The 20,805-nt window shown below is 34.6% G+C and overlaps 1 protein-coding gene across 3 annotated transcripts in view; it reads left to right on the top strand.

The window, feature by feature from the left end:
- Window positions 1–20,805, top strand: part of CACNA2D1 (calcium voltage-gated channel auxiliary subunit alpha2delta 1) — a 542,050-nt gene that overhangs the window by 333,601 nt on the left and 187,644 nt on the right. For all 3 annotated transcript variants that reach the window (XM_049894495.1, XM_049894496.1, XM_049894497.1), the window contains one exon: window positions 94–135. In XM_049894495.1, coding sequence (XP_049750452.1) covers window positions 94–135 — 42 coding nt within the window. The remainder of the gene's footprint in view (window positions 1–93; window positions 136–20,805) is intronic.

Raw genomic sequence — 20,805 nt, 5'->3', positions numbered from 1 at the left:
CTGGTTATTTAAAAATAGGCATCAAATGTGTTCTTTCCTTTTTTTATGTTTTTACTCAAATCAATAAAGCATTTTCTCTCTCTCCTTTTATAGAGCAATGAAGTTGTCTACTACAATGCGAAAGACGATCTTGATGTGAGTATTAAAAGTTTTACATTAAACTCCAAGATAAACTTACATACAATACGTGGATTGGTTTTACTGAGCAAATTTAGCCAGCAGGTTTAGTTTTTCAGAACGAATTGGATAGCATAAGCAGAACTAGTTAAACACAACAAGGTAATGATGAATTTTAGTGCTGATGGGATTTTTAACAACTTATTATTGGTATCTTCCTAAAAAGAAATGCCCTGCATTTTTTTGGATTTGACTGCCCTCCCACTGCACCTTGTGCAGATCCCAGTCTGTTGCTCTGACTTACATGCATTGCACACCATTAGCAATGTTGAAGACAGAGATTGGATCCCATCCCTCTCTGTATCCTGGCTCCTGTCACCAGGGTTATGACACACGTCTGAATAAGCCAAGGAGAATCATTTCTTTTAAATGCAAGTGAATGCCACCCCTGGAAGCTGTGCAGCTTGTCATCACTGCCTTTCCAATCTCTGAAACATACTAGTTGTTTGGTATACTTTTTGAAATGAATAAATCTAATGTGTGTTTCGAGTGATTTTAAGGCATGAATTATTTCACCATGAATCATTGCCATTAGCACCAAATTTGGATAAACATTGGTGAGACATTTGAATTACAGTAAAATATGTGAAAGCTGAAACCTGTGTAAGGTAGAAGCTTGTCAAAGAAGGAAAACTCAAATATTTTCCTCTAATAGACAGTGATAGAAAAGTGGTGAGACTGTACCCTGTCAAAGGGGACAACTAGTGAGACCCAGAAAAACAAGGCAGTCCCTCGAGTTCCAACTCTCACAGGTTTCATGTACTTAGTTATAATGGAAACATTTGCAAAATTATAAGATAAAGACTGAGCTTAATGCTTTAAAAAAAGCAAATTTTCATATAATTGACTTTTTGTACCAGGAAGAAATGATATCCGGATACACTTCATTCATTCTCAAATATTTGTTGAGTATTTTTTTTTTTATCTCTTATATTCTAGGAGTTTTTTTAAGAGCTTGAGATACTTTAGTGAACAGAGCAAACAAGTACAATAAAATTATTATTTGTCACCGAGAATTTTTTGATGTGTATCTAAAAACCATGTGCTCCTATACTATTCTATAGAATATCCGTCCAGCTACTTAACAGAAAAGTGAAAAAATACACAAAACAAGTAGAGCCTAAGTTGGGAGATAAAACAACAGTAAATAAGTTTGCTTTAAATGCCACAACTTCCCAAATTACCATTACTGCTAATACTATTTCTAAATACCATAGTTTACTGAACATTGACTTTGCCTGCACACTGCTGAGCACTTTACACTCATTATTTTATTTTGCTACTAAAATAACACCGTGAAGTAGGTTTTATTTTCTCCATTTCATAGATGAAAAACTAGGATTTTTTTTTTTTTTTAAGTATTGTCTTTCCTGCAGACATAGGTGTTTTGCTAGTGCTAATTTTGGAACCCTGGTGATGGAGTGGTTTAGAGCTATGGCTACTAACAAAAGAGTCGGCAGTTCAAATCCATCAGCTGCTCCTTGAAAAGCTTATGGTGCAGTTCAACTCTGCACTGTAGGGTCAATATGAATTGGAATCAACTTGATGGCAACGAGTTTGGTTTGGTTTACTATTCCTCTTATGATGAATATATGTGTCATTTTAATGATGTAGGTAGGAAAGGCTTATTAAAGACAAACTGTCAGCTTATACAAAATGTTTTAATAGTTTATTGAGCAGTATCAAAATGAGTATCATTTTCCAAATTATGCTGTTGAGTCTCATCATTAGGATTAATATTAAAAATTATATGATAATGTGCAAATACAAATACTTATTAAATATTCATCAGCCTTCCCAGTGATACACCAGTTATGACTTCTATTAAATATTTAATAGCTTGTAAAACTATGACAAAGATTTTATAATAAATTAAGTGGAATGATTAATGTGCTTTGGCCCAATCCTTTAATCCACGTTGCCTAAAGATAGTGATACCAATACAGCAGCCCCCTCTTATCCACTGTTTCGCTTTCTGTGATTTCAGTTACCTGTGGTCAGCCATGTGCCGGAAATGTTAAATGGGTAGAGTAATGAAATCTCACGCCTTTCTACTCCTTCCCACCCTGGGACCATATTCACATAACTTTTATTATAGTATATTATTGTAACTGTTCTATTTTGTTATTGTTAATCTTTAATTGTGCAGCATTTATAAATTAAACTTTATCATAGGTGTATATGTATAGATGAAAATATAGTATATATAGGATTCGGTACTATCTGCCATTTCAGCCATCCAAGGGGATTCTTGGAACGTATCCCTCACAGATAAGGGGGGAGTGCTACACTACAAATACATAATTTTCTCTAAACTTATTTAAAAAGATACATTTTTTATGTCAAGTAAAAGAGTTTTAGCTTCAGGTTTGCATATTAAATTAGAAAGTTATTCTTTATTTCACATAGGAAATGCCCGGTCTACCTTGCTCAACACAGTAACAAATTGTGTTCACAAATGTAAATGTATGTTTTTAATAAATACCACCTCACTGTCAAGCACTGTGCTTCAAAATTGGCATTTATGCCCTTTACAAGTGGAAAAGTACTTACAGGTTTTATACTGTAACACTTGTGTGGTCCTCAATATTTACCAGTGCATAATTTGCCTGCACAGATGTTAGTTCACATATTAAAATAAGACTCTATGTAAGAATGAAAGGAATTAGTGTAAATGAAGTATAAATGAACCTATTGAACTTCAGCTGTGTTTTCCCTCCCATCCAAGAAAAGTCTATGATAGTTGCTTGAAGACTCTGAAAACACTGATGCTTTTTCTTGTTTGTCTTGGAACATTGCCATTAAAAATTATTTAGCAAATATTCATCTCCTATATAACTCACTGTGAATAATAAAAGTATTCTTTAAAGCAGACAAAACAAATACTTTAATTCTTGTTACTGTACTACATGTGGACTGTAAGTATGACCGTAAAAGGATGCATTCTGTATTTTAGACTATGAGGTGACTGACCTTCACCAAATAAATCAAAATCTTATAAATAGTAAATTATCAACTTAAAAATTTTAAACTTAAAAATTGCAGTCAGCATTTACAGATCTTATTTGTATTTCTTTATGTGTAAATAACAACAGTGACATAATAATTTGAAAAGATTGTTGGGTAGTGGGAGCACTAGAGTAGAAATCAAAAACTGATTCACGCCCCAGTTCTATAAAATGATAATTGCCCATGAACAAAAAACCAAACCTGTTGCCATCAAGTCAATTCTGACGAGAGTATTAAAAATTATAAAAATTCGTAGCTTAACTAGTAAAGAATGTCTGCCTTGAGCATTATGCTCTTTTAAGATCTATCTGTATGGGATCAAATTGACAACAGCAAATTGAATGATTAGATAAGAAATTTAGGGGCAATGAGTTTATGTTAATGGGGGAGGAACAGTTCAGAAAAGGAAAATAAGAATGGTTGCACAACTCAAAGAATGTAATCAGTGTCACTGAATTGTACGTGTAGAAACTGTTTAACTGGTATACGTCCTACTGTGTGTATTCTCAGCAAGAACAAAATTAATTAAAAAAAAAAGAAATACAAAGACTATGGGCTACAGGTTACATATAGTTTGCATGGAGCATGAAGGAAGGTTTTATGTAACGTGAAGCACTTAAGATAAGCAAGGATTCCAAAAGGTGGTGGGCATGAGGTAGAAGGGTTAGGGTATGAAATGGTAGCAAAAACCCTATTTCTGGAAAAGCATAAATCATTTCTTGGGGAAAATTAGTGTAAAAAGCTATACATACAAAAAAAACTATAAAAATTAAAATGGTTTTTATCTTATCTAATACATAATACAATTAACTACTCAAAACTAAAAACTCAGTGCCGTCAAGTCGATTAACTAGGTGATCCAAAAATTTTACTTCGATTCTGAATGTTCTTGGATTCTAATGAAAAAATTAAACCATAAATCATGTGTTCCCAAAGATCAAATCAAAGTTTATGGATTAGAGATAATCAAAGATGAAATGGAGAAAGTATTAAGGTCAGCAAAGAAATCTATATATAATTGAAGATTTGGAAGGCCCTACAGTGTTTCAGGCAGGGTGTTTCAAAGTCAAGAACAATTATACCAAAATCTTCCTCAAGGATATCCAAGAGAAGATTTCTAATAGGCAGCTAAATATTTAGTTCTATTGCTTAGGAGAGTGGCCTAGAATAAGTTTTATGTTTGGCTGATAAGTGGAATTTGAAAACAAGTGATTGAAATTGCCCCAGCAAGGGTGAGCCTACATATATAGCAAGGCTAGATTTCAACTACCAGGTATATTTTGGTGCATTTACACAACTTTAAAAACAAAATAAATTTGACTGCCTTCGGACATGACACATTTTCCAGCTTGTGGAAATCCCGTTACTCCCTATTGCCTTACTCTCAGCCTGCTTCACGTATCTACACAATATAAAAATAGTAAAAATGTCTTCAGGCATTTTAATTGTCCACGTCTGGTTCTTGGGATGAGAAGAGAAGACAGTAGAGGACAAAATCCCCAGGACACTGTCATTTAAGGGAAGGTGGGGACAGAGTAGGAAGTGTAGAATATGAATAGCTGGAGATGAAGAAAAAATTAGCTTTTATAAGTAAATCATATAAACAAGTCCATGAGTTTAGTAAATGCTGGAATCAGGATTAAATTTGGTATCTCCTGATTTCTGCCATTCCTCCATGTATATTATGCTGGTATATCACCAAGTTCAGATTTGTACATAAACGATGTATCCCAGTGCAGTCCATTGATTTTGTTCATGGCAATGATGATACATGTCCTCATTTAAAGGTAAAACAAGTATTTAAAGGTGATAAATAATTCCTTTGGAGTATAATCTTTATATTAGCTACATCTGAATTAGTTTGCGGATGCTATCATTTGCAATCTCTTTGAGGACTCCGATAGGAGACAGTCCCCCAAGGGCATTTTATAATATGCGTGCTCTCCTCCTTTGATCAACGCTGTTTTTACGCACCTTGTGGCTACAAAATAAATAATCAGTGACAGCCAGATTTAGCTAAGGCACTGGCTGAAATAAGGAATAGAATTCATATCCTCTTTGGATTGTGTAATATGATAAAAAAAAAAAAAAAAACCTATGGCTGTAATCATTTAAACAGATTTTCTTCTTGAAACTTAAAAATGCAAACATAATTGAGCTAAATTGTTTGGTGAGTTGTAATTCTCAGGGAAGGACTTAAGGGACGTGTTGTTAGCTGCCGTTGAGTCGGCTCCAACTCACGAAGACCCCACATATACAACGCAATGAGACATTGCTGGGTCCTCTGCCCTCTTCACGATCGTTGGTACGCTTGAGTCCGTCCCTGTGGCCCCTGTGTATTCCGAGTGTCTTCCAACTTAGGGAGCACATCTTCCAGCACTATACCAGGCAATATTTTGTTGTAAACCATGGGATTTTCATTGCCTAATTTTTTTTTTTTTTTAATTTTTGGAAGTCGATCACCAAGACTTTCTTCCTAGTTTGTCTTAGTCTGGAAGCTTTGCTGAAACCTGTCCAGCATGGGTGACCCTGCTGGTATTTGAAACACTGGTGGCATAGCTTCCAGCATCATAGAACACCAAAGCCACCAGAGTATGACAAACTGAGAGCAGGGTGGTAAGTAAGACCGCATACATAGCCTTACTGCATGCAGTGTGCTAGCCCGTATTAACACACTCAGCCTTCTCAGTGCCTTCACGTAATGTTCTACAGTTTTCTCCCGCAAATCCTCAGTATTCTTTAAAAAAAAAGTTCAAATATGAACCACCTTTACAGTTTTGCCTCCCTATAGGTGGGCTAGGCAACTTGTAACACATTGCTGGCTTTAGTGGTATAATACCTTACATTACAGTATTTGTATACAGGGATGATCTGAACTAAATTTTTAGCAACTTGAGGTAGGAGTTGTATTCAGTTTTACTGGTCTGTAATAATTGTTGAGTAGGTGTTTGCATGTTACAGTACCTATATTACTTAGATAGAATTTGTGACAAAGTTTTACTTTTTAAAGTAATACTCTTTGCAAAGGAAACAAGAAACCTCTGGAAGTTGTGGTAGAAATGAAAATGTTTGCTTTGTTTCAAGCGGAGCTTCCAACTGGTTCTTTCCTTAGGTTTGAACCCCTACTGAGGTTTCCATTTCTAACAAGTTCCCAGAAAGTTATAACAAGATCACCTGGAGATCTGGTTAAAATGTAGGTTCTGATTCAGTATATCTGGGGCAGAAATGAAGGTTCTCAGCAGGGAATTTGTTAGTAATGCAGATTTTCAGCAGGAGTTCAAACAAGAAGGAGCTGTTTGAAGCCCTGCTTTCAAGGTTAGATGGAAGCAGAATTAAGGGAGGAAATGACAAAACCATCTTTTAGTGTGGAGTGGCAGTGGACAATGTTTCTTCATCTTCAGTCCTCTTCTGCCCTGTCCTTTCATTGGTCCCCAGGAATGATCTTGAGGACTAAGCTAACATCAAAACAACCAATGTGGATTGTCTTTATTTCTCAAACTCATTAAAATTGGGGAAGAAGTATCAGAACTGGAATATTTGTCTACAGTTACTACAAGTGATAGAAAAGTTGTTGTTATATGTTATCGAATGGATTCCAACTCATAGCGACTATGTAAGGACAGAGTAAAACTGCCTCATAGGGTTTCTAGGCTGTAATCTTTATGGGAGCAGATTGCCAGGTGTTTTCTCCCAAGGAGCCACTGCTGGGTATGAACTGCTAACCTTTTTGTTAGTAGCCGAGTGCTTAACCATTGTATCACCAGGGCTCCCTGATATAAGGATTGCTGGCCAGTTGCCATAGAGTTGATTCCAACTCATGGCAACCCTATAGGACAGAGTAGAACTACCCCATGGTATGTCCAAGGAGCAGCTTGTGGATTCAAACTGTTGACTTTTTGTTTAGGAGCTGAGCTCTTAACCACTGCGCTACCAGGGCTCCAATAAAAGGATTAAGCTGTTTAATTCTAAGTTCAGGCAGATATGAGAAGTTACGTTATAATGAATCTCTGTGAAACATAAAAGCAGGCTCCTTTGATTACTCCATCGAACTAAGTAAAGTTCTGTCTGATTCTCCATATAAGTAGAGTAAATAATATCTTTTGGTTTTCATTTCAAAAGAAGCTACTTTATTTAGATAGGAATAATACTTCAGTGTAAGATTTTTTTTCTACTTTTTATTTGGAAAATATTTTAAATATATGGAAAAGAGAGAATAGCATAATGAACATCAATATTAGCTTCGTCTATAATTTGCCTGAGTACTTTAAGATGAATTAGAGATTTGACGTTTCACATGTAAACGCCTCAATAAGCAATTCTAGTTTTTTTGTTTGTCTTTGATAACCACAAGGCATACATGTATAATTGCTGTATGCAATGCTATACAGAGAAGGGACTAGACTGTGGTGGTGAAGAGATTGTTCTCTGGAGTGCCATGCATGGATTAGAATTCTATCTCTGCTATTTTCTGACAGGGTAATATTTGCAAAGTCGCATATTTCTGTCTGTGTTTCACTCTTACGGTTTGTAATATGGAGAGAATAGGGATAACTTCATAGAGTTATTACGAGGATTAAATTAGTTAGCACATATAAAGCATTGAGAACTTCTTAGCTGATAATAGACAATCTAAAAAGTTAAGGACTGTAATATAATAAGAAACAACTATTATTACAACAAATTTAGGATTGATTTGAAGTGTTTTTAGTTTCAAATGAAGAGGCACGTTTGAGTGTGTATATGCTAACGATAATGAAATAATATTTTAATGAGATGTCTTTCATTTTATTATAAATATAATCCATGCAGTTATGTGAGAAACTTAAGACAACTCACATACAACAAATAATCAGAGGTGAATATGCAAAAACATTTAGAAAAAAAAGGAACAGAATGTTCATATTACTGTGAATATTATATATCCAGATTTGAAAGAAAAAAAGAAGTGTGAAACTAAAATTTAAAAAAAAGCTACTAATGCAAAAATTATCTGTGAAATTTCGCATTCAAGTTCTCCTTAGTTTTAAAATTCACTTAGGTTCTTAGTGTAGGTTTTTGAGACATCTGTCCCAGTAAGTTCCTTAAATTCCCTGAAGATTACTTGGGCAAATTCCCCATAAGGCTCCAGTTGTTCCAGCAAGCTGTACTGTTTTAATTCCCAAAGTAAGCAAAAAGAAAGCAGATCGTTACAAACCCTTATTAACCTAATTCTAAGATCTATGTTTCTGACTAAAATCCAAATGAAATAAGTTTAACCCAGAATCCCTCTGTCATTAAATCAAGTTGATTTATTTGCCACATTTTATTTTATTGATCATGTTAAAAATCTGACCTGTCTGCAACATTTGGCTAGGCTGCCGAATTCTCTTGCATATTTATGTTGCTTTTTATTTTCTTCTTACTAGAGTCTTCTCTACATTAAAATTAATTCCAACATGATGTGCTCTCTAAATGTCAATTTTACATGATTTTTTATAAAATAAATAAACCTGAGTCTAGAATGAGCTAGTAGAGATAAGCATTTAGTCAATTTAGTCAAAAGGCAGTTAAATCTATTCTAATTACTAGAGATAAGTCAAAGTCTAAGTTTCTTTACTAACTTTTTAAAAATATATGTATTACAGCATGTGTCCTTTATATTCTGGCTCTGCAAATGACCTGTCTTGACTCCTCAATAGATGATGGCATATGATAGACTATTAATTGCTTCTGTATAATAACTGGTTTACTGTGAGTTGCCTTGCTTTTTCTGCATCTAAAATAAATAATTTAAGTATTTTCTATGTAGTATGTTTGGATTGTGTTATAATAATAGTTGACATATGTTATAGACATATTTTATACTGGCCAGTAAATGCTTTATATACAGTGTGTTATTTAAAGTTCACAGAAATTTTTTGAGGCACATACTATTATTTTCACATTTTTCTGAGAAGTAAAATTTAGTGAAGTTAAGTCACTTTTGTGGTGTCACACATTTGGCATTTGATAAAGGAGGGGTTTGAACACAGTCGTGATCCACAGCTGGAGCAGGGTGTTGCCCTGCCAGTGCAGTGGCACCCATGGTGAACAAAGAGGGCTCTGTGGAAGAGCTGTTATAAATCAAGGTTCATGATTAAAGTTTTTGGAGATAGTTTTGATTTAAAATTTTAGTTTATTATAAACCCCATTGCAGTTGAGTTGATGCCAACTCATAATGACCCTATAGGACAGAGTACCCCATAGGATTCGAAGGAGCGGCTGGTGGATTTGAACTGTCATCCTTTTGGTTGGCAGCCAAATGCTTAACCACTGCACCACTAAAAAAAACCACTAGGGCTCCTTTAGTCTGTCCACATTTAATTTTGATGTATTCAGCTTGTATTTTATTCAGCCAGCTTCATCACTGACAGTTGATAGTTTTCAATAATCTTATAGTAAAAAAAAAAATAGTAGGTAAAAGAAAATCTGTATGATTAAAAGATCATTAGACCTCAGTCATAAATTCCAACTGATCTGATCCACTGTAAATATGGTGATGTTTACCATGGACACCTTAAAATTAATGCATGCCTCCCTGTTTGAATTATAGCCATTTTATGATTCACTGGGAAACACTGTAAAGTTAATAAAAAGGCATATTAAGTTTTTTCTAGGATATCTGCTTTATAATTTTTTTGTACTTCTTTCAAAATTTTTTTGTACATGCATCCCTGCATGGATTATAGCCACTTTAGGATTCACTGGGAAAAACTGTAAAGTTAATAAAAAGGTATATTCAATTTTTTACTAGGATATCTGCTTTACGATTTTTTTTGTACTTCTTTCAAATATTTTTTTAATTTACTTTTTTTATACTGCGGTGTGCCTTTTGGAAACCCTGGTGGCATAACAGTTAAGAGCTATGGCTGCTAACCAAAAGATTGGCAGTTCGTATCCACCTGGTGCCCCTTGGAAACTCTATGGGGCAGTTCTACTCTGTCGTATAGGGTCACTATGAGTCAGAATCAACTCGACAGCAGTGGATTTGGATTTTTTTTGGATTGTCTTTTTCAAGGTCAGTTTAAGCATGAGTTCTCAGCTGTTCTGGAATAGTAACATGTTTAATTCTCTTTTAGATTTCACTATCAGTTCATTCGTTCCCAAAGTAGTATATGGTGTAATTATTTTATAATTCAATAAATGTTCATTTAGTTGGGAAAATTTGGTGGCATTATGAGATCATTATAATCTTAGCAATATACAACAAGTATATAAGGTAGGGTAAACAAAGGTGGAAACTCAATAGTTTTGAATAGAATGTTAATCCTTTAATACTTACACACTTATATCAGCAAAAATAAAACAAAAAAGAAAAGCACCCCTGATATAACAATATTTATTTATAAAGTCTATATATGTACTAAGAACCCATAGGTGCCACAAAAGGCTAAGCATTTGGCTACTAGCCAGAAGGTTGGTGGTTTGAACCCACCCAGAGGTGCCTTGGAAGACAAGCCTGGTAGTCTGCTACTCTGCACACATGGGGTCACCATGAGTGGGACTCAACTCGACAAGCAACTAATAACAGCATGTACATACTACTGAATTAATATATTAAGAAATCTCAAAAGAAACTTCTAAATCTTTAAGTGTAGTGAAATTTTGCAGAGTATTGGATTAGGTAGTGTATGACTAATATATCCAGAAGAAAAAAATGTCAAAGTTTTTTTGGGTCCTTAGGTATCAATGCCTTATTGGTTGTGATGACTTCATGCTACTATTGGAAATATCTCAATGGGCATATTAACATAGGGCATCATTATCAATAGTAAATTTAAACCTATATTTAAAATAATCTTCTTTATAATTTCAACTTTTTTGACCCACTTGCTGAAATTAATTGGACCATTTCTCTTTTTACCTGTAATGAGTCCGAATGGAAGAGCCTTCTCTGTTTTTTTCCTTTGGATCAGTAGGACTTCTGTTATTAGCATTGCATCTTCAATCATGATTTTATTGCAGGAATTTTTTAAAGCCACTACTCCATGTAAGATGGGATGGTTAAATTGGAGAAGATAGTATGTAAGTCCACATCTATAGTGTTAAATAGTACATTGAATGATACTGTACAAATGAGAAGGCAGTTCTGAACCCTTCCGTATCATGGAATTTCCACTTTCCCTAGAAGTTAAGAGCTACGGCTGCTAACCAAAAGGTTGGCAGTTCTAATCCACCAGTTGCTGCTTGGAAAACCTATGGGGCAATAGTTCTAGTCTGTCCTGTAGGGTTGCTATGAGTCCGAGTAGACTTGATGGCAATGAGTTTTTTTTTTTCTGCCTGGAGTGTAATAGGTAACTCGAGACCAGTTCTCACAGTGTTTGTGGGGGAGAATGCCACTGTCGATCCATATGGTAAACATTGGTAAGCTTTAATATTTTATTTGCTAAAAATAAATACAACTATTAGTTATAATGTTTTCTTTCCCTGCTCCAAAGAATCCACTTGGAGACCACTGATTAGGACGTAGTATATTTATTTTTTATTTAAGTTCTTATTTAAAAAATCGCCTAGATTATCACTCGAGAGAAGTAACTGAAAGAATATCTGTGAAATTGAGAAGAAAAGTCCATCTATGTTTTAATTTCATGTTCATCTAATAAATTGTCCCCATTTCACCAGCCACTACCCTCACTTCAAATTTTGCTCCCCATTTGACTGGATGTTGCCTATAATTCTATGCTGTTTATGTATTTTTCAACATAAAGAAACATTTCCCCAAATTAAAATGTAAAATCTTAGGGAAGAGGGTTTCAGTCTCAAGGGACTCTTTGGTAAATTCTTTATCCCAGCAGGTCACAACCTGCATGTTCTTGCCACTTCTTGGCATATGAGTATATGCACACACGTATGCAAACACACACACTGTTGGGGGGAGAATAATTTGCTTTTGGTTAAAGTTCATAGATTAGAATTTTCAGAGCTACAAGAAGTCTTGCTGATCTTGCCTCCTACTGCCTTTAAAAAATGGCATATGAGGAAACATAGTAAGAATTAATAGAGCTGGAATGAGAATCGAGATTCCTGACTGAGTCACCCTTCTGTCCATTTTACCAAACTGCTACCAGTGAGCTTGTTCTCAATACTGTAATAGAAAAAGGCACAAGTCTGGGAACCAGGAACATGGATTCAAGTTTATTTATTCAGTCAACAAATATTGTAAACATGGCAAGCAAATACAGTTCTAAGCAATGTGCTAGGTACTGAGAATATAACTGAACAGTATCAATGAAACCCTTGTCCTCATACACCTTATATTTAGTGTGATGAGATAGTAACCGTGAGGCAAATAAAAATTTAGGTAACTACACATTTGGATTTATTATGGTTATAAGGTAATAAGTGGGGTAATAATTTCAAGATTCTACATTAATAGTTTAGATGTAATGTCAGAATCCCCAAGAAAAGATTTTTCAGCTGAGAACTGGAGAACTAGAGGAGACCAGGGAAAAGGATGTCAAGCAAAGGGAACAGCAAGCACCAGTGTCTCTAAATCAGGAGGAGTGTGATGTGTGTAAGGAGAAATTGTCTGATGTGAAGGAAATGTAACGAGCAAGAATAAGTAGAGCAAGATGCACAAATATGCAGACAGACAGGAAATGGACCATTCATGGTCTTGCAGCCCATAGAGAGCTGTTTTGTTTTTGTTTTAACAAAAACAAAGGAGTCTTTGAGTTCTGGAGTCTAGGCTTTCTGTGTATTGCCTCAGATTGTAAGGGAAAATAATTGATCTTTCTACCTAACATTTTTTAAACCTATTTTGTAGTGACAATATTTTGAAAAGTTTAAAAGTATATTGTATCACAAAGAAAACATTACTTTTAATTTCTTAGCAATAGAATGACCTCATTTACATTTTCACTAATATAATATATAATAAAATATAGTATATGGATTCCATAGGGGATACTATATTCAATTTTCAGAATATTTGAAATAACATAATTTTCATGTGTAAGAAGCCATTTCACTATTTCTTAGTAGAAGAGAAATATACCACCAACCTCTTCTAAAAATTTGGGTTACATATATGGATGTAACGTCAATATGAATATACTTTTATAGCAGTACTTCTCTTTCCAATCCTGATGATTTGAAAATTTTATACTACTTGTAGAATTTAAATCATCCCCCAACTATTTTTGCTACCTGAAGCAGGTCCTGCCGGGTATGGCTTCTCATCAATAAAGACACACTAAGTAGAGGAGGGAGGACGAGAGTTTATTGCAAGCCCATAGGCAAGGAGCAAGGAGGTGTATACATCAAATCAAGCTCCCTGAACAAAGGGAGACAGAACTTTTTGTACTTTCCTTCACAAGAAAGTACATACAAACATCATGGACTACATAGGTTATCATGGCTTGCAGGAGCAATAATACCAATTGCATTTTTTTTTCCCTTAATATGTATAGAAAATGGTGGAAAATTCCTGCCCTGGATGGAAATCTTAATATTCAATTAAGTCTTAACGAGGCTTAGATTACTTTGGGACAATTTTGAGGACAGTAAACTGGGTTTGACTGGTTTAAGTCAGGAACTGAGCCACTGGCAACGTTCAGGGTCTTTGAGGACAGTGGACAAGATGGGGCAGGTTCCCTTTGATAATGGCTGAGCAGTGGCTAATTGAACCACATGCAGTGCTGTCTATCACTTAGGTTCTGATGATAATGGACAGGAGGAGGAGGTCTTGCTTGATAACGGCTGAGCAGCTGCTGGCTGCTCTGGCTATTATTCTGTTCATTGTATTTGTCTGTCATTCTATTGGCTCTCATTTTCATATGTGCTAGGTTCTGTGTTAGGTGCTTTACATACATTCATCCATCATGCAAACCAGAAGTACATCAGTTTTACTTCCAGGAGGGTCTCATATTTTATATTCCAGTTTTTATGAGTTTTATGAATGTAGTCCTCATAAACAACTTTAATACATTTTATTTAAAGAATTTTTTTTTTTACCTCAAATTTAATTAGGAGAATAATACATGAAGACTTAATGGAATTATTTCTTGAATTTTTTTTTTTTGTCATTAACATTCTAAGTTTACTTTTCTTGTTAATTTTAACACATACTTTTTTTTCTTAGTATGTTAAATAAATTGTCTCTGAAAAATTATTACTATAGTTTTTCCACACAGTAAATCTAAAGAGTTATAACATTTGAATTCCCCAAAGGACTGGAGAAATCTTGTGAATTAATTTAAAAAGTTCTTACTTGTTCATCAAGCATATTATGATTAGCTAAGCTCACATGTTTTTGCAAGGGCAATATGGCTATTTATTAAATTTATGATTTTATTATATTATTGTTATGGTTTGGTAAAGCAAAAGTGCAAATAAAAAATATTACTGTTTAAATCCTTAGTATATAGTTTATTGCAAGTCATCCAACTCATATTTCATTTCTAAATTTCTTCATTCACTTCATGTATTCTCAAGGAGAAAAGAATAGCTTAAACCAATTAAGTCACAAGACTCAACAACCTTCTCGTGGCTGCTAAACCATAATATTCACCCAGGCCTTAAAACTGGAGCAGAAGAGCTGTGACTGGAGGAAGGTTCAGCCCATTTTTCTATCATTACTCCCTAACTGGACACATTTGTCTGCAGCTCCTTTGATGCTGCAAGTGACGTTAAAAAAGAGGATTTCCTCTGTAAAGGTCATTGTTGGAGACCAGTTATAACTAGTGGAGCAGCTCACGTTGCTTAGATTCCATGGGTGAACTAGTAGAGATTATAGATGTAGCATCAATTTTTTCATTGATAGTATTGATACCAAAGTGCTTTTTTGTCTTTAGGTGCCATCAGGTTGATTCCAACTCATAGCGACCCTGTGCACAACAGAACCAAACACTGCCAGGTCCTGCACCATCCTCACAATCGTTGCTGTTTGAGCCCATTGTTCCAGCCACTGTGTCAGTCCATCTTGTTGAGGGTCTTCCTCTTTTGCGCTGACCCTCTGTTTTACCAAGCATGATGTTCTCCAGGCACTGGTCCCTTCTGATAACATGTCCAAAGTATGTGAGGTGAAGTCTTGCCATCCTTGCTTCTAATGAGCATTCTACCAATGTGGTAGCATATCAGAGAATTCAGACTTGGTGTCTGGATGAAAGTCTATTGTAAATATGTCTATATATTTATATTATATTATATTACAATGGCCTTCCTCAGGTGCAGTATACTCAGGGTCATACATTGGCTCTCGAGGACTTGCTCTAATTTTCTTCCACTTCAACTTGAACTTGCATACGAGAAATTGATGGTCTGTTCCACATTTGGACCCTAACCTTGTTCTAACTGATGATATTAAGCTTCTTCATCATCTTTTACCACAGATGTAGTCGATTTGATTCCTGTGTATTCCATCTGGTGAGTTCCAAGTTTATAGACACCATTATGGTGAAAAAGGGTATTTGCAATGATGAAGTCATTGTTGTTAGGTGTTGTCGAGTCAGTTTTGACTCATAGTGACCCCAAGTGCGACAGAACAAAACACTGCCCAGTCCTGCACCATCCTCAAAATCGTTGTTATGCTTGAGCCCATCATTGCAGCCACTGTGTCAATCTATCTCCTTGAGGGTCTTCCTTTTTTTTGCTGACCCTCTACTTTACCAAACATGATGTCCTTTTCCAGCGACTTTTCCTCCTAATAACATTTCCAAAGTATGTGAGGCATAGTCTCGCTATCCTTGCTTCAAATGAGCATTCTGAAGAAGTTGCTGGTCTTGCAAAATTCTGTCTTGCAATCTCCAGCATTGTTTCTATCATCAAGGCCATATTTTCTAACTACCAATTCTTCTTTTTTTTCCAACTTTCACATTCTAATTTCCAGTAATTATTAATGGATCTTGATTGAATGTTCTATCGATTTCAGACTTCAGAAGTTGGTAAAAATCTTCAATTTTTCCATCTTTGGCCTTAGTGGTTGGTGCATAAATTTGAATAATAGTCGTATTAACTGTTCTTCCTTGTAGGCGTATGGATACTATCCTATCACTGACAGCATTGTACTTCAGTATAGATCTTGAAATGTTCTTTTTGATGATGAATACAACGCCATTCCTCTTCAGTTTGTCATTCCCAGCGTAGTAGACCATATGATTAATTGCCTGATTCAAATGGCCAATACCAGTTAATTTTGGCTCACAGATGCCTAGGATATCAATGCTTGTGTGTTCCATTTCATTTTTGATGACTTCTGATTTTCCTAGCTTCATGCTTCCTACATTCCATGTTCCTATTAATGAATGTGTGCAGCTGTTTCTTCTCATTTTGAGTCATGACATATCAGCAAATGAAGGTCCCAAAAGCTTGATTCCATCCATGTCATTAAGGTCAATTCTACTTTGAGGAGGCTGCTGTTCCCCAGTCTTATTTTGCTGAGCCACAATCTGAAGGGCTCATCTTCCCACATTATATCAAACAGTGTTCTGCTGGTATTCATAAGGTTTTCACTGGTCAATTTCCTTCTTCTTAGTGGAAGCTCTTCCTTCTGGAAGCTCCACTGAAATCTGTCCACCATGGGTGACACTACTGGTATTTGAAATACTGCTGGCATAGATTACAGCATTACAGCAACACGCAAGCCACCGCAATACAACAAACTAACAGATGAGGGGTGGACAGAAAGAGAGAATGGCGCAGGACCAGGCAGTGTTTGTTCTGTTGTATATAGGGTTGCTCTGAGTCGAAATTGACTGGTCGGCACCTAACAACAATTACAGTGGCACACCTAGAAGCATATTATGTGTCTAAAATTATATTTGATATAGGGAATAACACTGAAACTTTAAAAAATTTTTGTAATCATTACATCCTACATATTTCACCACTCTGTAGGAAACAGAATCTATGAAATAGCTGTAAAAAAATAAAAATATATTTAGCAGTGAATATAATAATTTTTTTTATTAAAATACCCACTGCACGTGCATATACACACACACACACACTCACAAACACAGACCCACACAGTAATGAATTGTATACAAGGCCATAGTATCTGGTTACTGAAGAATGTCACAAGAGGTTCATTTCACAGGAACCCATTCATTTAACTCCTTTACTTGTCGTTGTGTGCCATCAAGTTAAGTGACTTTTAGGACAGAATAGAACCACCCCTAGGCTGTAATCTTTATGAGAGCAGATCTGCAGGTCTCCTCTTCCACTGGGAGGTTGGTGTGTTCAAGCACCAATCTTTCAGTTAGCTGCTGAGTGCTTAACCATTAGACCACCCAGGCTCCTAACTCCTTCAGTAGTGAGATAGAAATATCAATTATATCAATTGTGATACTTCTATAGGAGGTCTGAGTGGTCCATCATTATTCAGTACCAAGTAGTTTTCTCCAGTTGTGTGGGGCACCACAAAATAGTAGAGAGGAGGGAAAGACAAACATAGACATGGTACGATTATGAGCAAAGTTTCTAGTGAGCTTATTCAGTTTGTGGCAGATGGCCACGATAGTTTCCAGTGAAATTTAGGTGAAATATATGTTTTTTATTTCTAAACATTTTGATATAAGTAGAAATAGTTTTAAATTAATAACACTGAAAAAGAGAGCAAAATATTAAAATTAAATTATTTGTTATAAATATTAATTCTAAAAGTGTTTGGGATGAACAAATTAAATTTGCAGGAGCCTTTTTTGTCTGTCAAGAATTGTCATCATTACTTTCTAAATTAAAATTTGCTAATAGAATATATATGTACTACTAATAAAATTGAATGACCTCACCAACATTAGCCTGTACCTCTGTCTCCAAGTGATCTCATCTATTATTTAATAACTGAAATTATATTGAGGTGAGTAGTCTTAATAACAGACTTCTTATGCATTTTACCAAATATATTTGAAGACATTTTAGAATTGACCTGCTCAGTTTCTCTGCATATTCCTGTAGGGTACTCTGGAGACTTCAGAAGACATAACTTGAAAAAAAAAATCTTTTGGAAAGAGATATAACTTTTTCCTTTTGTCTTCTATGTGGTCTGAAATACAAGGAAATCTTAACTCCTATGGGGGAATTTATTTAAGATTTTTAATTAACATATTAGACAATCTATGTTACATAAATTTTCTCCAAAATGTCAGTTAATTCTTTTGTGTATATTATTTACTGTATCTTAATTATACTACATAATGTATATAATATATCAAGATAAAAGGATATGATTGTGCTAGGAGTGATGAATTAAGTGGTTTAAAGGTAATTAGGGGGTTTGTTTTAGGAACTCGTATTTTCATGAAACTTCCATGAGGAGCAGCAGTATTATTTTTGTTTAATATATTTAGCAGCTATGCATTAAAATGAGTCTTGATACATGATTATACAAGTTGAGAAGTCCATTATTATCGGAAAGTTATTCCTAAAACCTCATATATTGTAATTTGAAAGTACAATAGTCTCCTTAAAATGCATTAAATAGTGCTAACTTTAAGTGTGTAGGATTTAGAATAAATACAAGCAGTTTTTCATCTTAGTAAGATAATCACATGCTTAATAGCATCCTAGAAAGGTCTTAAAATTTTAAAAAGTAATAGCTTTTTTTCTGGTTGCAAATGTAATATATGTTCATTGTATTACTGGAAAAAAAAAAGAGCACAAAGATGAATGTAATTATTTTTCATAACTACAAAACCAGACATAATGCTGGCAACATTTGGTGTGTAAATGTCCATTCATGTCTCCCACCACTCTTTATTCTCACAATAAATAGACTCCCTTTCCTTCCTTCATTTTCTTTTCTCTGCCCTTCCCTTCCCTGTCCCTCCTTTCCGCTCCTCTCTCCTTTTGTCTTTTTGCTTAACGTGCACTATTTTAACTTAATATAGTTTTTAAGCAACTATAATGTATATGGAGCCCCGGTGATACAGGTGTATGTACATTTCCCATTTAATTACTCTTTTACATATTTAATAGCAAGATAAAATTGTATCTGTCATTCTCCTATTGTTGAATACTTAGTTTGTTCAGATTTATGTATTAAAATAACATTTCTATAGATATTAATATCAATAAATCTTTTCTCCTCCATGCTGCCAATATATATTTCTTGGGAGAATCATTTAATGAAAGATTTGCACATTTCTCTAATCTTAATTCATATAATCAATAATAGATAGATACTTATCTATTTATCATCTATCCATTATCTATCTATATTATCTAATCCTTCTAATCATATGTCTAACATTTTTGAGAAATAGATGTAAATGGGAGTTCTTTAAAAGGTGTGATTATAAAAGGTAATACATTATTTTCTAAAATTGTAGAAGTGGGACCATAGATTTATTTCAGAACTCAAACTGACTTTATAGATCCTTTAGTTTTGTAGCTCTTAATATGAGGTGAGAGAATATCTTCCTCCTATAAAAAAAAAAAAAAATTTATGGTATGGTGGTACCTTTTTTAATTTTTTTGGAGGGAGGGAGGGCTCTCTCTGGGTATTTCTGATGAACCCTGTGGGATAAGAACCACCATCTGCCTCTCCAAGACCACATTTGGAGAACTACAGCTTTAAAATTAAGAGTTGAGACTTTTCACAAATTCAGAGTATTTGCAGCTGATCAAAACAGTCATATCATTCATTATTTGGGGTATTCTCTCTATGCAGGTTGTTAATTCAGGGAATTATTGTGCATTTCTCTTATTAAGTCAGTAGTTCCCAGGAATAGACAACAGACTGGGAATTTTAAAATGTGTTAAATTTCACAGTTTAATCCAAGAATAAGAATCGGAGTTATCAATTTTGTTCTTTCATTTATTAACAATTACAATCAAGACTGATGTATTAAGTAAAATATAATATTTTAAGTATTCTATTTCACTATAGCTTTTTCTTTTTAGTTGTCTTTTTTCCTCTCCTTTCTTCTCCTTCTTCCTGCTCACACCTAGCCTCTGTTTTAGAAAAGAATATTATTAGTGCTTATGGCATGTTGGTATTTTACTGGATTTTAGACTTTGAAAAGAAGATTGTTTTGTCATTTTGTTTATATAATTTGTTAATGGAAAGTACTTAAATGTGCGTGGCTTTCTCATTAATAAAATTTAGTCACCTGTTTTCAGTATTTTTATCACAAATAAATATTACAGTTCTTTTTTAATCACACATACTCCTAAGTGCACGTGTGCACACATACTCACAGTCATATCCAACCTAACCACCACAAGTTTCACAAAATAATTCTTGCCCTTGTAATATGCGAAGGAACACTGGTTACGAAGTGGTTAAAGCACTTGGCTGCTAACTGAAAGGATACTAATGTGTTATCTGGTTATTTGAATTTTGAGGGCAATATGAAAAGTCTGACACTATCACTTCTTCATAAACCTGCAGCTTACTTTGGAATTTAACTTTAGGCTGTTGCCACATCCCATCAGACTTCTAAGGAATTTCCTGGTTGTACAATTCAGTCTTTTGTGTTGTTTATCACATGCATTACTGCGGTGTGCTGCCAAAATAGTCCAAAGTTATATTTTTTTTCCAGTTTTGTTTTGTGGAGATAAGCCTTGAAATACAGAAATCATTAATCTTTGTAGTAAAGGAGTTAAAAATACACTTCTGATTTTAATCCAAATATTTTTATTTAGTGAAGACATAAA

The sequence above is a fragment of the Elephas maximus genome, chromosome 8 (genome assembly GCF_024166365.1).
Source record: "Elephas maximus indicus isolate mEleMax1 chromosome 8, mEleMax1 primary haplotype, whole genome shotgun sequence".
Taxonomy (NCBI): domain Eukaryota; kingdom Metazoa; phylum Chordata; class Mammalia; order Proboscidea; family Elephantidae; genus Elephas; species Elephas maximus.
This window is presented reverse-complemented; position numbering and strand designations above follow the sequence as displayed.